Source organism: Aythya fuligula, chromosome 1 (assembly GCF_009819795.1).
Source record: "Aythya fuligula isolate bAytFul2 chromosome 1, bAytFul2.pri, whole genome shotgun sequence".
NCBI classification, from domain to species: Eukaryota; Metazoa; Chordata; class Aves; order Anseriformes; family Anatidae; genus Aythya; species Aythya fuligula.
This window is the reverse complement of record NC_045559.1, coordinates 206,198,807-206,212,814: the sequence shown is the minus strand read 5'-3', so window position 1 is coordinate 206,212,814 and position 14,008 is coordinate 206,198,807. Positions and strand designations below refer to the sequence as shown.

The 14,008-nt window shown below is 64.8% G+C and overlaps 3 protein-coding genes across 3 annotated transcripts; 1 reads left to right on the top strand and 2 right to left on the bottom strand.

Moving 5' to 3' along the window:
- Positions 1-2,371: 2,371 nt before the first annotated feature.
- On the bottom strand, positions 2,372-6,112 carry LAMTOR1 (late endosomal/lysosomal adaptor, MAPK and MTOR activator 1). Its single transcript, XM_032193677.1, has 5 exons — positions 6,004-6,112; positions 5,320-5,465; positions 4,444-4,521; positions 4,206-4,332; positions 2,372-2,888 (listed from the first exon to the last, which is right to left on the bottom strand). The coding sequence occupies exons 1-5, from the start codon at positions 6,043-6,045 to the stop codon at positions 2,796-2,798; spliced, it is 486 nt and encodes a 161-aa protein (XP_032049568.1). The 5' UTR covers positions 6,046-6,112; the 3' UTR covers positions 2,372-2,795.
- A 3,647-nt stretch (positions 6,113-9,759) lies between these two features.
- On the top strand, positions 9,760-11,829 carry LOC116493572 (transmembrane O-methyltransferase homolog). The gene is made up of 3 exons (XM_032195049.1): positions 9,760-10,021; positions 11,226-11,422; positions 11,509-11,829. Exons 1-3 carry the CDS (start codon positions 9,760-9,762, stop codon positions 11,827-11,829), a joined length of 780 nt encoding a protein of 259 aa, XP_032050940.1.
- An 86-nt stretch (positions 11,830-11,915) lies between these two features.
- On the bottom strand, positions 11,916-13,797 carry ANAPC15 (anaphase promoting complex subunit 15). The gene is made up of 4 exons (XM_032195063.1): positions 13,658-13,797; positions 12,748-12,807; positions 12,427-12,564; positions 11,916-12,209 (listed from the first exon to the last, which is right to left on the bottom strand). Exons 1-4 carry the CDS (start codon positions 13,775-13,777, stop codon positions 12,162-12,164), a joined length of 366 nt encoding a protein of 121 aa, XP_032050954.1. The 5' UTR covers positions 13,778-13,797; the 3' UTR covers positions 11,916-12,161.
- Between the last annotated feature and the right edge of the window lie 211 nt (positions 13,798-14,008).

The following is a 14,008-nucleotide window of genomic DNA, read 5'->3' as shown; positions in this document are numbered from 1 at the left end:
TGGGGCACGGGGACACGCGTGGGGCCACTGGGGACATGCGTGGGGTCATGGGGGGCCTTTGGGGGCACGGGGGGGGGGATGTGGGGACACGCGTGGGGTCAGTGGGGACATGTTTGGGGCATGGGGTGGCACTGGGACACTCGTGGGGTTGTGGGGGGACAAATTTGGGGCACGGGGGGGCACTGGGACATGCGTGGGGTTGTGGGGGGGCCTTTTAGGGCATGGGGGGAACATGGGGAGATGCATGGGGTCATTGGGAGACAAGTTTGGGGCACGGGGACATGTGGGGTCGTGAGGGAACAATTTTGGGGTACGGGGGACATGCGTGGAGGGTCTTTTGGGGCACGGGGGGGATACAGGCACATGTGTGGGGTCATTAGGGGACAAGTTTGGGGCATGGGAACACACATGGGGTCATGGGGGGGGCTCCTGTGGGGTCCCAAGGTTACATTTGGGGGACCCGGGGGGGTCCCTTGGGGTACGCAGCCATGCGTGGAGCAGGAGCAGGGGTTGCCATGGGAGTGGGGGGGCTGCTGTGGGGCTGTGAGCTATGGGGGGGGGGGGTGTTGGGGACACAGGGGAGATTCGGGGTGCAGTGACCCCCCCGTGTGCCCCACAGCTGCCCGGTCGGGGTCCCCACAGCCATGCCGTGCCCCCCGCTGCCCCCCGAGCTCACGCCCCCCCTGGACTTCTCCTTCCAGCCCCTGCAGTCCCTGGACGGTGGGTGGGGGGGCGGGAAGGGGGACGGGTATAGGGACGGGAAGGGGCATAGGGATGGGTGTGGGTACTGACAGGGGTATGGGATGGGTACTGGGTACGGGTACAGGTAGGGGCAGGGGTACAGATACGGGTATGGGTAGGGGAAGGGGGGTGTGTGTGGGTACGGGTAGGGGTGGGGGTGTGGGTACTGGTATGGGTACGGGCAGGGGAATGGGTAGAGGTAGGGGCAGGGGTATGGGTACGAGCAAGGGTATGGGCATGGGTAGAGACGGGTATGGGTACAGTTACGGGTATTGGCATGAGTATGGGCACGGGAAGGGGTACAGGTGGGAATAGGTACAGGGAGGAGAAAGGGCATGTGTATGGGTACAGGTATGGGCAGGGGTACGGGTAGAAGTACAGGGATGGGCAGGGGAAGGGGTACGGGTATGGGTACAAGTACAGGCAGGGGAAAGGGTATGGGTATGGGTACGGGTACATGCAGGGGATATGGGTACAGGGAGGAGAAAGGGCATGTGTGTGGGTACAGGTATGGGTACAGACATGGGGTGTGGGTACAGATACAGGTACTGGGTACAGGCACACGCACAGACGTGAGTATGGGTACAGGAAGGGATATGGGTACAGGTACGGGTACAGAGGGGTGCGATGCAGGTATTGGGTACGGGTATAGGTACAGGCACGTGTACAGACACGAGTATGGGCAGGGGAGGGGTATGGGTACAGGTATGGGAAGGGGCAGGGGTATGGGTACACGTACAGGTACAGGCAGGGGTATGGGTACGGGTATGGGTACGGGGGTATGTGTATGGGAACAGGTATGGGTACAAGTAGAGGTACGGGTAGGGGTACAGGTATGGGTACAGGCAGGGGAAGGGGTAAGTGTATGGGTACGGGTATGGGGAATGGGTACGGGTACAGGGACAGGCAGGGGTGTGGATATATGGACATATACCCCAATATGGGTGCGGGTAGGGGCAGGGGTATGGCTACAGACACAGGTAGGGGCAGAGGCGTGTGTATGGGCAGGGGGCACCCCCTCACCCCCCCCTCACCCCACACCCCCAGATCTCCACCCCGCAGGCCGCCCCTCTCCCAGCCGAGGGCTGCGCCTGGCCTATATGGGGCTGGGGGATCTGTGGGGGCTGCCCCCCACCCTACAGCGCCTGCTGGCAGCCCCCACACAGCTGCGCTGGCTCGACCTCTCCTTCAACCGCGGCGTTGTGCTCACCCCGAAACTGGGGGGGCACCTCCGGAGCCTCGCGGCCTCCTGGAGCCACCCGCAGGGATGTGCCCCCCCCTCCAGACCCCATTTGTGACCCCAATACATTTTTTTGCCCCCCCCCCCCTGCAGTGCTGTGGTGACTCTGAGTACGAGGGCGTTTGGAGAAAACCAGCAGCCCCCACCCGAGCAGCGGTGCGGGGAGGGGTGGGAGCCCCAGTGGGGGACTGGTGCTGCCAACTGGGAGCACTGGGCAGGGCGGAGGCGCAGAGCAAACCCCAAAAGCAGAGCACATGGGGGGGGCGAAGGGAAACCAGCAGGAGGATGGGGAGGGAAAAAAAAAGAGGCACAAAATGCAGGGGGCACAGCCCCAGCCCCCCCCACCACGCGCCCCCAGCTCTGGCACGGGGCAGAGAAGAGAGGAGGCAGCCCTGGGTGAAGGTGTTTATCTACGGTGGCGAGAGAATAATAATTAAAAAACAAAACCGAGACCCAAACATGTAAAAATGAGGGAAGGGGGGGGCTGAAACCACCGGGACCTGCAGGAGCCCGGCTGCAGCCCACCCTCCCCAGCAGGAGCGGCACCACGGCCCCCCCCCCCGGCACCGGGACCCCCGCCGTGGGCCTCGGGGTGCAGTGGGGCCGTGGGGGGACGCAGCCCCCTCCCCACTGAGCCCCCCAAACAGCGGGGACGAAGCCTTGGGGGTGGCGGTGATCGGTCGGAACCGGGCGTCTGTACAAGGTCTGTCGGGGCGAGGTGCCGCGGGGGGAGGAAATAAAGCCAAAAAGAGGGAAAACCAAACCAAAAAACCCAAACCCCCAGGCGGTGGAGCGGTGGTGTCGCGGGGTGGGCTCAGGGGATGCCAAACTGTACAACCAGTTCTTCTTTCGCATCCACGCGGATCTGAGAGAGCGCGCTGAAGGCGTAGGCGGCTATCCGGGACACCTGGGGGGACAGGGGGCACCGGGGGAAAATTGGGGGGTTGGGGGGGAAAGAAAGGGAAAGAAATGGAGAGAGATGGAAAAGGGAAAAAATGGAGGGAGATGGAGGAGGGAAAAAGAAATGGGGACAGATGGAGAAGGGGAAAAAAGGGAGAAATGGAAAAGGGGAAAAAAGGGAGAGAGATGGAGGAGGGAAAAATGGGGAGAGATGGAAAAGGGAAAAATAAAGGGAGACAGATGGAAAAGGGAAAAAAATGGGGAGAGATGGAGAAGGGAAAAAATGGGGAAAGGTGGAAAAGGGAAAAAATGGGAAAGAAATGGGAGAGATGGAAAAGGGAAAAAAAGGGAGAGATGGAAAGGGAAAAAAAGGGAGAGATGGAGAAGGGGAAAATGGGGAGAGAAGGAAAAGGGAAATAAATGAGAAAGAAATGGGGAGAGATGGAAAAGGGAAAAAAATGGGGAGAGATGGAGAAGGGAAAAAGAAATGGGGAGAGATGAAAAAGGAAAAAAATGGGGAAAGGTGGAAAAGGGAAAAAATGGGAAAGAAATGGGAGAGATGGAAAAGGGAAAAAGGGAGAGATGGAAAAGGGAAAAATAAAGGGAGAGATGGAAAAGGGAAAAATAAAGGGAGAGATGGAAAAGGGAAAAATAAAGGGAGAGATGGAAAAGGGAAAAATAAAGGGAGAGATGGAAAAGGGGAAAAATGGGGAGAGATGGGGAGAGTTGGAAAAGGGAAATATAAAGGGAGAGAGATGGAGAAAGGAAAAAATGGGGAGAGATGGAAAAAGGGGAAAGAAAGGGAGAGAGATGGAGGAGGGAAAGAAAGGGAGAGATGGAAAAGAAATGAAGAGATGGAGAGGAGGAAAAAATGGAGAGATGGAGAAGGGAAAGAAATGGGAAAGAAATGGGGAGAGATGGAAAAGGGAAAAATAAAGAAAGACAGATGGAAAAGGGAAAAAAATGGGGAGAGATGGAGAAGGGAAAAAGAAATGGGGAGAGGTGGAAAAAGGGGGAAAAAAAGGAGAGATGGAAAAGAAATGAAGAGATGGAGAAGGGGAAAAAATGGAGAGATGGAGGAGGCCCCATCCCTGCTGCCCCCCCAGGAGCGGGGTGCACGGGACGGGTCGCAGGGAGCTGTGGGGCTGGGAGCGGGGTCTGTATGGCCACAGGGCTCCCGGGGAGGGGACCAACGTCCTGGTGGCAACCCAGTCCAGCCAGAGGTGGCCCCCAGCTGCCACCAGCACGGCCACACCGTGAAGCTGCCACCTCAGGACCCGCACCCACCCAGGGGGGGGGGGGTCTCCCCCCCTCGCCCCCTCACCTGCTGCAGGTCTGCGAAGGGCACGGGGTCGCTGGCGAGCACCTGGTGGGGCTGGTTGGTCAGCGAGGGCAGCAGCGGGAGCTTCTTCCAGTGCGTCAGGTTGGTGCTCAGCATGGCCAGGCGCGTGCTGCGGGCGGGGAGGGGCTCACAGAAACCCCCCCCCAAAAAAGGACGAGGCCACCAGCACCCCGAGGGGCTTCCAGCCTCCCCCCCCCCAATATATGGGGCAGGGTCTCACCTGTACTGCCTGGCCCTGTCCATGTACTCGTGCTGCTCCATCCCCTGCGAGTCCGCTGCCGACACGTCGATGATGTTGCTGCAGGGACAGGAGACAGCGAGGGCTCGCCCCGAGCCCCCCCCCCAGGTGCCGGCAGCACCCCCTGGGACTGGAGGGGGGGGACACACAGCTCCTGAGCCAGCAGAGCTGGGGCTGGAGGAGCCACTGAGACAGGATGAGGGGCAGAGGGTGGAGCCTGGCAGGGGGGAGGCTTCGGGAAGAAATTGGGAAGAAATTGGGAAGAAATTGGGAAGAAATTGGGAAGAAATTGGGAAGAAATTGGGAAGAAATTGGGAAGAAATTCTGCCCGCTGAGGGTGCTGAGGGCCTGGCCCAGGCTGCCCAGAGGGGCTGGGGGTGCCCCCACTGCCCGTCACCAAGTCCTAAGCCATGTCCCCGCTGCTCCTCAACGCCTCCAGGGATGGGGGCACCCCCGGGTTGCCCCTCCCAGGGCCTGGGTGCCAGAAATTTTTCCCCTCACCCAGCCCAAACCTCCCCTGGAGCAACCTGAGGGCGCTGCCTCGCGCCCTATCACTGAGATAAGGGACTGGCCCCTCCTCACAGGACTTGTGTCCCAGCTTCGCAGCCCTTCTCTGGCCACGCTCCATGGCCTCGATGTCCTTCTGAGAGTGAGGGGCCCAAAGCTGAACCCAGCACTCGAGGGGCGGCCTCAGCAGAGCCGAGCCCAGGGGGACGAGCACCTCCCTGGCCCTGCTGGCTCACTCCAGGCCGACCCCTACGGATCCCGTTGTAGGAGCAGCTCCGGGGGCTCCCCCTCGGCTCTGGCCCCCCCCGAGCCGTGCAGCCAGCCCCCGCAGCGCCACGGCTCGGGGCTTACATGGCGGTTTTGGCGAGGATGGAGGACAGCATGGCCTGCTCGTCGGTGCGCGCTGCCGGCAGGCTGTGGTAGCTCTGCTCCGCGCCGTTCAGCACCTTGCTGGGGGGGCTGGCCGCCGGCTCCAGCAGCCGCTTCGTCTCCTCTTCCTGGGGGAAAAAGCAACGGGGAGGGGGGGGGGGAAAAGGATGAAAATCAGCCCCAGCAGCCCCCAGCTCCCGTTTCGCTCTGCCCAAACCCTGCTGAGACCCCCAGGCACCTCCAGCTCCCTCCAGCACCCCGGTGGGGGGCAGCACCGGGGGGCTGCCAGCAGGACCGGGGGGGCTGCAGCCCCCCCACAGGCAGGGCAGCGGCTCCGGGCCCCCGGGGGGGGCCAAAATAACAACGGGGGAAGCAAAGCGAGGACGGGGGGTGGGGGGCGGTGACCGGGGGGGGCCAAACCCAACCGGGACGGGGGCGGCGAGCACCGGGGGGCACCGAGGGGACACCGGGGGGGCCCCGCGGCCTGGTTGGGGCCTGCACCGGGGACCTGGGGGCGCAGCCGGGGCCTGCACCCCCCCTACACACATAGGCCCAGACCTCACGGGCGGGGCCCCGGGAGCCGCTGAGGGGCGTTCGGGGGGCTCGGGCCCGGCCCCGGCCTCCCCCCGGTCCCTCCCGGTGCCCCGCGGGCCCCCCCCCCCGCACCTGGTCGGAGGCCTCGGCCTCGCTGCTGTAGCAGCAGCCCATGGCGAGCCGCAGCAGGGCCCGGCCGCCCGCGCCCCGCCCGCCGCCGCCACTGCCGCCGCCGCTTCCGGTCCCGTGACCCAGCATTCCGCCCCGCCGTCACGTGGGCCGTTGGGAGCCAATGGGGAGAGGGAGCCGCTCCCCGCCCAGGCGCGGGACGGGCGGGGGGGGTCACGTGAGGGGCAGCCAATCAGGGAAAGGGAGGTGGACACGCCCCCTCGCGGATGGGGGGGGTGGGCGCGTGAGGGCTCGGTCACGTGGAGGCGGGGTGGGGGCGGGGCTTCGAGCGCGGGGGGCGGGGCTACCGGGCACCAGTGACACCAGTGACCCCATCCCAGTGCTCCCAGTGACCCCATCCCAGTGCTCCCAGTGACCCCAGTGCCCCCAGCCCAGTGCTCCCAGTGACCCCATCAACCCCATCCCAGTGCTCCCAGTGACCCCATCCCAGTGCTCCCAGTGACCCCAGTGCTCCCAGTGCCCCAATTCCTCCCAGTAGCCCCGCTGCTCCCAGTGCTCCCAGTTCCCCCAGTGCCCCATTGCCCCCACCTCTCCCTTTGCTCCAGTACTCCCAGTTCTCCCAGTGTCTCCAGTTCTCTCAATGCCCCCAGTATCCCCAGCTCCCCCCGTACCCCCCACAGCTCCCAGTGTTCCCAGTATCCCCAGTTCCCCCAGTACTGTTAGTTCCCCCAGTGCCCCCAGTATGCCCAGTTCCCCCACTGCCACCAGAAGTACCCGAGAGCCCCCAGTACTTCCAGTAACCCCCAGTACCACCCCATTGCTCCCAGTGCCCCCAGTTCTCTCAATGCCCCCAGTGTCCCCAGTATCCCCAGCTCCCCCAGTGCCCCCCACTGCTCCCCGTACCCCCCATTGCCCCCAGTGCCCCCCAGTACTCCCCCCCCAGACCCCCCCCGTGGCCACCTCCTGCTCTTTGGGGGGGGGCTGCAGGGGGGGTCCTGCCTGCCCTGACATGGGGGCAGGGGGTGGGCTGCTGCCCCGCGTTTTGGGGTTAAACAACCCCGGATTGGGGCAGGGTGCATCCAGGAGGGGTGGGTGCAGACACCTGGGGCACTGGTGGCCCCAATGTCCAGTGTCTGTCCCCAAAATCCAGCGTCCTTCCCCCAAAATCCATTGTCCATCCCCAAAATCCAGCACCCACCCCCAAAATCCAATGTCCATCCCCCAAAACCCGCGTCCACCCCAAAATCCAGTGTCCATCCCCCCTAAATCCAGCATCCATCCCCCCAAATCCGGTGTCCATCCCCAAAATCCAGCATCCACCCCCAAAATCCAGCACCCACCCCCAAAATCCAGCATCCATCCCCCCTAAATCCAGCGTCCATCCCCCAAATTCAGCATCCATCCCCCAAAATCCAGTGTCCATTCCCTCAAAATTCAGCATCCATCCCCTAAAACCCAGCACCTATCCCCAAAACCCACATCCGCCCCCAAAATCCAACGTCCATCCCCAAAATCCAGCATCCACCCCCAAAAATCCAGTATCCAACCCCAAAACCCAGCACCCACCCCCTAAAATCCCACATCCATCCCCCAAAATCCAGCATCCATCCCCAAAACCCAACATCCATCCCCCCCAAATCCATCCCCCACCCCGTGCCCGCAGCCCCCCAGCCCCAGTCCCGGTGCCCCCAGCCCCAGCACTGGGATCCCAGTCCCAGCGCCCACCCCGCAGCCCCCCGCCCAGCCCCCCCAGCCCCCCCCCACCCCATAACCCCGTCCCCCGTCCCCGCTGGGCCCCGTAACCGTAACCGGAGCCGCTGCGGCGAGGCGACGGCATCAATAATTGAGTGGGGAGCACGGGGGGGGGACATTGGGGGCTCGGGGACACTCTGAGCGCCGGGACAGGTGGGAGCCCCCCGCTGCGGGCAGCGAGACCCCAAGAGTTGGGTATAGGGGCAGGGGGCACGGAGGGGGCTGAGGGGTGTGGGGTTGGGGCTGGGGGAGCCCCCGAGTTGGGTACAGGGGTGGGGGGCAAGGGGCAGGGGGCATGGAAGGGGCTGTGGGGTGCATGGAGGGGATTGTGGGGTCCAGGGTTGGGGCTGGGGGAGCCCCCAGAAGACCCCGAGTTGGGTATAGGGTCGGGGGGGGGAGGCAGGGGGCATGGAGGGGGCTGTGGGGTGCACGGAGGGGGTTGTGGGGTCCAGGGTTGGGGTTAGGGGAGTCCCAAAGAGTCCCTGAGTTGGGTATGGGGTCAGGGGGCATGGAGGGGGCTGTGGGGTGTGGGGTTGGGGCTGGGGGAGCCCCTGGGTTGGGTACTGGGGGCAGGGGGTGAGGTTGGGGGCATTGAGGGGGCTGTGGGGTGCATGGAGGGGGTTGTGGGGTGTGGGGTTGGGGCTGGGGGAGCCCCCAGAAGACCCCATGTTGGGTACAGGTTCAGGGGGCAAGGGGCAGGGGGCATGGAGGGGGCTGTGGGGTACGGGGTTGGGGCTGTGGGGTGGGGGGAAGCCCCCAAGAGACCCCGTGTTGGTTATAGGGGGCGGGGAGTGAGGTGGGGGGCATGGAGGGGGCTGTGGGGTCCAGGGTTGGGTCTGGGGGTGCCCCAAAGGGTCCCCAAGTTGGGTACAGGGTTGGGGGGCACGGAGGGGGCTGTGGGGTGTGGGGTTGGGGCTGGGGGAGCCCCCAGAAGACCCCGAGTTGGGTACAGGGGTGGGGGGCGAGGGGCATGGAGGGGGATGTGGGGTGTGGGGTTGGGGCTGGGGGAGCCCCAAGAGACCCCGAGTTGGGCACAGGGTTGGGGGGGGGGGGAGGCAGGGGGCATGGAGGGGCTGTGGGGTGTGGGGTTGGGGCTGGGGGAGCCCCTGAGAGTCCCTGTTTTGGGTACAGGGTTGGGGGGCGAGGGGCAGGGGGCATGGAGGGGCTGTGGGGTTTGGGCTGGGGGAGTCCCCGAGTTGGGTGCAGGGGGCAGGGGACACAGAGGGGGCTGTGGGGTGCAAGGGGGAAATGTGGGGTACTGGGGGGGGCTGCATGTTGCAGGGTGTGGGGTGTGTGTTGTGGGGTGCAGGTTTTGGGGTGTAGGGGCAGCAGAACCCGTGTCTGTCCAGGCAGCCATACGGGGTGCTGGTTTTGGGGTGCAGGTTTTGGGGTGCAGGGGGCCAGCAGAGCTGCTGTCTGTCTGTCCATCTGTCCGTCCCCTCCAGCCCTTGGAGACCCCCCCCCCAAGACCCGAGCACCCCGGGGTGCACCCCACATGCCCTGAGGGGGGTCCCAAAAACACACCTGGAGGGCCCAAACCCACACCAGGGGATCCCAAATCCACACCAGGGGGGCCCAGAACCACACCTGGAGGTCCTAAAACCACACCTGGAGGGCCCAAAACCACTCCAGGAGATCCCAAAACCACGCTGGGGGGGGGCCCAAAACCACACCAGGAGATCCCAAAACCACACCAGGGGGTCCCAAAACCATATCAGGAGTTCCTAAAACCACACCAGGGGGTCCCAAACCCACACCAGGAGATCCCAAAACCACACCAGGGGGTCCTATAAACCACACAAGGAGATCCCAAAACCACACTAGGAGATCCCAAAACCACACCAGGAGGTCCCAAACCCGCACCAGGCCACACCAGGAGGTCCCAAACCCACACCTGGAGGTCCCCAAACCACACCAGGAGATCCCAAACCCACACCAGGGCGTTCCCAAACCCCAACTGGTTTGGGGACAGAGCTGCTGCCCACCGCCCACCCCTCTCCCCAGGCCATGGTGTCCGCGGTGCTGGCCCTGGCCTTCGTGCCCCTGCTGCTGACGCTGCTGCTGCGCTACCGGCACCTCCTGGCGCTGCTGCTGCGCGCGGTGCTGCTGGGCTGGCTGCGGGACCGCCTGAGCGGGGTGCCCCGCGAGCAGCGCGCCTTCCAGTACCTGCTGGCCAACGCCGTCCCCGGAGACCCCCGCCACGTCCTGAGCACCTTCGACCGCTGGAGCCAGCGCTGCGAGCACCTCAGCTGCGTGGGGCCCGTCAAAGGTGAGCGGGAGAGGGTGGCCCGGGGTGCATTTGGCACGGCCGCGGTGTTGCTAAGAGTGGTTTTGGCACTGCTGGCACAACCCCAGCAGAATTTGGCGCGGAATTTTGGCACGTTTGGCACAGCTGTGGCACTTTCGGGACAGCCACCGTGCCGTTTCAAAGCCCCCCGGCACCATTGGCACAGTCACAGTGCTGCCAGCCAAGCCGTGGCACTTTTGGCACAGCCATGGCACCATTCCAAAGCCACAGCTTGTTCAGCACAGCCATGGCAGAGTTGGCACAGCCACCGTGCTATTTGAAAGCCACGGCACGTTTGGCACAGCCGTGGCACTTTTGGCACAGCCACAGCACTGCTGGCAGAGCCGTGGCACTATTTCAAAGCCACAGCATGGTTGGCACAGCTGGGGCACTTTTGGCACAGCCACGGTGCTCTTTCAAAGCCGTGGCAACGTGGACACAGCCGTGGCACTGCCAGCCAAGCTGGGGTTGTGCTGGCAGCTGTGGCACTGCCAGCACAACACCGACACTATTTCAAAGCCATGGCACGTTTGGCACAGCCGTGGCACTTCTGGCACAGCCACGGTGCTATTGCAAAGCCGTGGCACTACTGGCACAACTGTGGCACAATTCCAGAGCCACAGCACATTTGGCACAGCTGTGGCACTGCTGGCACAACCATGGTGTTACTGAAGAGCTGTGGCACCATTGGCACAGCCATGGCACTGCCAGCATAGCCACGGCACTATTTCAGAGCCACAGCATGTTTGGCACAGCCGTGGCACTTTTGGCACAGCTGTGGCACTGCTGGCACAGCCACAGTGCTACTTCAAAGCCGTGGCACCATTGGCACAGCTGTGGCACTGCCCACATAACCACGACACTATTTCAAAACCACAGCATGTCTGGCACACCTGTGGCACTTTCGGCACAGCCACGGTGCTATTTCAAAGCCACGGCACCGTTAGCACACCCGTGGCACTATTTCAAAGCCACGGCACGTTTGGCACATCCGTAGCACCGCGGCTGTGCCAGAAGTGCCATTTCAAAGCCACGGCATTGTGGCACACCCGCGGCACTGCCCGCACAGCCACGGTGCCATTTCAAAGCCGTGGCCCTGCCCGCCGAGCCGTGGCACTTTGGGCAGAGCCACGGCGAGCCCCCCACTGGCACAGGGGGTTCTGAGTGCCACGCCGTGCCGTGCCAGGCCAGCTGCTGGAGCGGCTGCTGTGCGAGCGGGCGCCACGCACCGTGCTGGAGCTGGGCACCTACTGCGGCTACGGCACCGTGCTGATGGCCAACGCCATGCCCCCCGGCGCCCGCCTCTACACCGTGGAGCCCGACCCCCGGCACGCCGCCGTGGCCGAGAAGGTGATCCGCCTGGCCGGCTTCGACGAGGAGAAGGTGAGCAGCAGGGCGGGGAGAGCCCCCGGCGTTCACAGGGGTTGGTGAGGAAGCCGAGGGTCCTTCCTCACCCTCTCCCCGTGCAGGTGGAGCTGATCGTGGGCCCCTCGGCCGAGGTGATCCCGCGGCTGCGGGAGCGGCACGGGCTGCAGCGAGCCGATTTCGTCTTCATGGACCACTGGAAGCGCTGCTACCTGCGGGACCTGCGGCTGCTGGAGGAGCACGGGCTGCTGGCCGAGGGGGCCACGGTGCTGGCCGACAACGTGGTCTTCCCCGGGGCGCCGCGTTTCCTGCAGTACGCCCGGAGCTGCGGCCGCTACCGCTGCCGGGTGCACCGAGCCAGCCTGGAGTACTGCCCCGCCATCCCCGACGGCGTGGCCGAGCTGCGTTACCTCGGCCCGCGTTGAGACGGCACCGGGGAGGGCCCTGGGGCTGCAGGAAGGGGGAAGGGCACAGGTAGGGAGGGGTTGTGAGCACCTGAAGCAGATTTGGGTCTGTTTCCTAAAAAAAAAGAGTGTTTATTACAAAAGTGCTGCGTTGCTCTGGTGCCCCCACCCTGCTGTGAGTGGTGCTGTGTGCCCGTCGGTGCCACCGGGGTCCTCAGCCCCGCCAGGGGGCTCCGTGCCCGGCCCCCTGTGGGATGCAGCAGGAGCAGGAGCAGCCCCCAGCCCCAGGGGGGTCAGTGGAGCAGGAGCTGCCCCCCCCCAAGTCTCTCCAGGTTGGTCGGGACGCGGTGGTTTCAGATCATCCACTGGTCTTGATCCTGCTCGGCCCCCTCCATGTCCACCTGGGGAGGGAAGGGGTGGATGTGGGGCACACACACGGGCAGAATGAGGCAGGGATGGGGGGCAGGGTGGGGACACGGGCAGATGCACCCCGGGACAAGCAGAGCAGCGGGGAGGAATCCTTCCTCTGAGGGTGCTGAGGCCGGGCCCAGGCTGCCCCCAGGAGCTGGGGATAGCCTGGGCACGGGGGAGAGCTGGGTGGGATTTAGGGCCGCTCACCTCGTTGATCTCCCCGTCGTCGGGGGACTCGTTGTAGTCGTTCATCTCATCCATATCCTGCATGTCCTCGTCGTCCTCGGAGTCCTCCTCGCTGTCCTCATCATCCTCATCGTCCTCCTCCTCCTCCTCGTCGTAGTGCTGCGGGTGTCCCGGCGCTCAGGGCGCTGCGGTGCCGCGTCCCACCACACCCCAGAGCCCCCCACCCGTCACAGCGGGGCGTCCAACAGCCCAGCCCCCACTGCAATCACCCCAAACCCACCCCAGACCCCTGCTGCACCCCCCCGTGGGGTGACAACGGCCCCATGGCACGGCTGCACCCACCTCGGAGGCCGGCTTCCCGATGGGCACCAGGTTGTTGTCCTTCTCTGCGATGCTCTGCAGCTGGTGAGGGAGAAGAGGGGGGGTCAACGTGAGGGAGGGAGACCCCCGCCACGAAACACACACAAAGCAAGGCGCCCCCACAGCCCCTGTCCCCAGAAATGTCCCCAGAAAGTGACCCAGGAAGGGACCGGGCAGCTGGGGGCAGCCTGAAGCTGTCACAGAAGCCACGAGGCCACCGGGGAGACATCCCCTGGACGCGGTGCTCAGCCCAGCACAGGGGGACTGGGCTGGCTGGGGGTGTCCCTGCACCCTGCTGGCATCGAGGGATGGAATCAGTCTGCCCCTAACGAGGCCTCTGCTGGGCAGGACGGGCACAGCTGCTGGGGGTAATTAGAGCTCAATTAAAACACCCAGCGCCTCGGAGGCAGCGGGACGCTGAACATCTCCCAGGTGTTTTGTTGCTTTTAAACTGCCTGAAGTGACTTAATTTGGCTGGGGTAATTTAATCACCGAGTCACTTGCTTCGTTTTAATCAATTTAACAGTGTCTCCCCCCTCATTCCCGTGGGCCGTGGCACCACACCGGCAGCACAGGGCACTCGCAGGGCACCAGCACAACAGCCACCCGCCCTCTGGGGGGGGTTAATTAACGACTGGCTAATTAAGCAGCCCCGTTTCGGCACCGCTCTGCCCCTGCAGGCCCCGGCGGCTGCTGGAGCCCCCGCGGAGGAGCCCCCAGCCCCTCTCTGGGCACCCGCCCGGCACAGCAGTGCTGCCTGGGGCCCAGAGGGCACCTCCCGGGCTCCAGGCTGGGCCCGGGGCCTCTGCTCCTGGGCCTGGGCACCCCCCGAGCAGGCCCCGGCCGCCACAGGGGGGTCTGGGCGGGCCGCCCCCCGGCCCCAGCCCCGCACCCAGGCCTGGTGCTGCTGCTCCTGCTGCTGCAGCTCGCCCTCGTCCCCGCAGGGCCGGTCCAGGTTGAACCACAGCGGCTCCGTCAGGCGCGGCAGCAGCGACGGGAACAGCGTCGACATGGCGCCGCCCTGCCCGGCCCGCCGCCCGCCCGGAAATGCCGCCCCGACCCGGAAGCACTTCTGTGTATACGGGGAGGTGAGGGGGGGGGCGTGTCCCGGTGCGGCGCATGCGCAGAGCGCCGCTCGCCGTCGCGCGGGGAGGGGGGAGCGCCGCGAGGCCACGCCCACGGGACGCAGAAGGCGGGAGGGGGGCGTGGCCTGCACTCAGGGGGCGCGGCCTGTACACAGGGG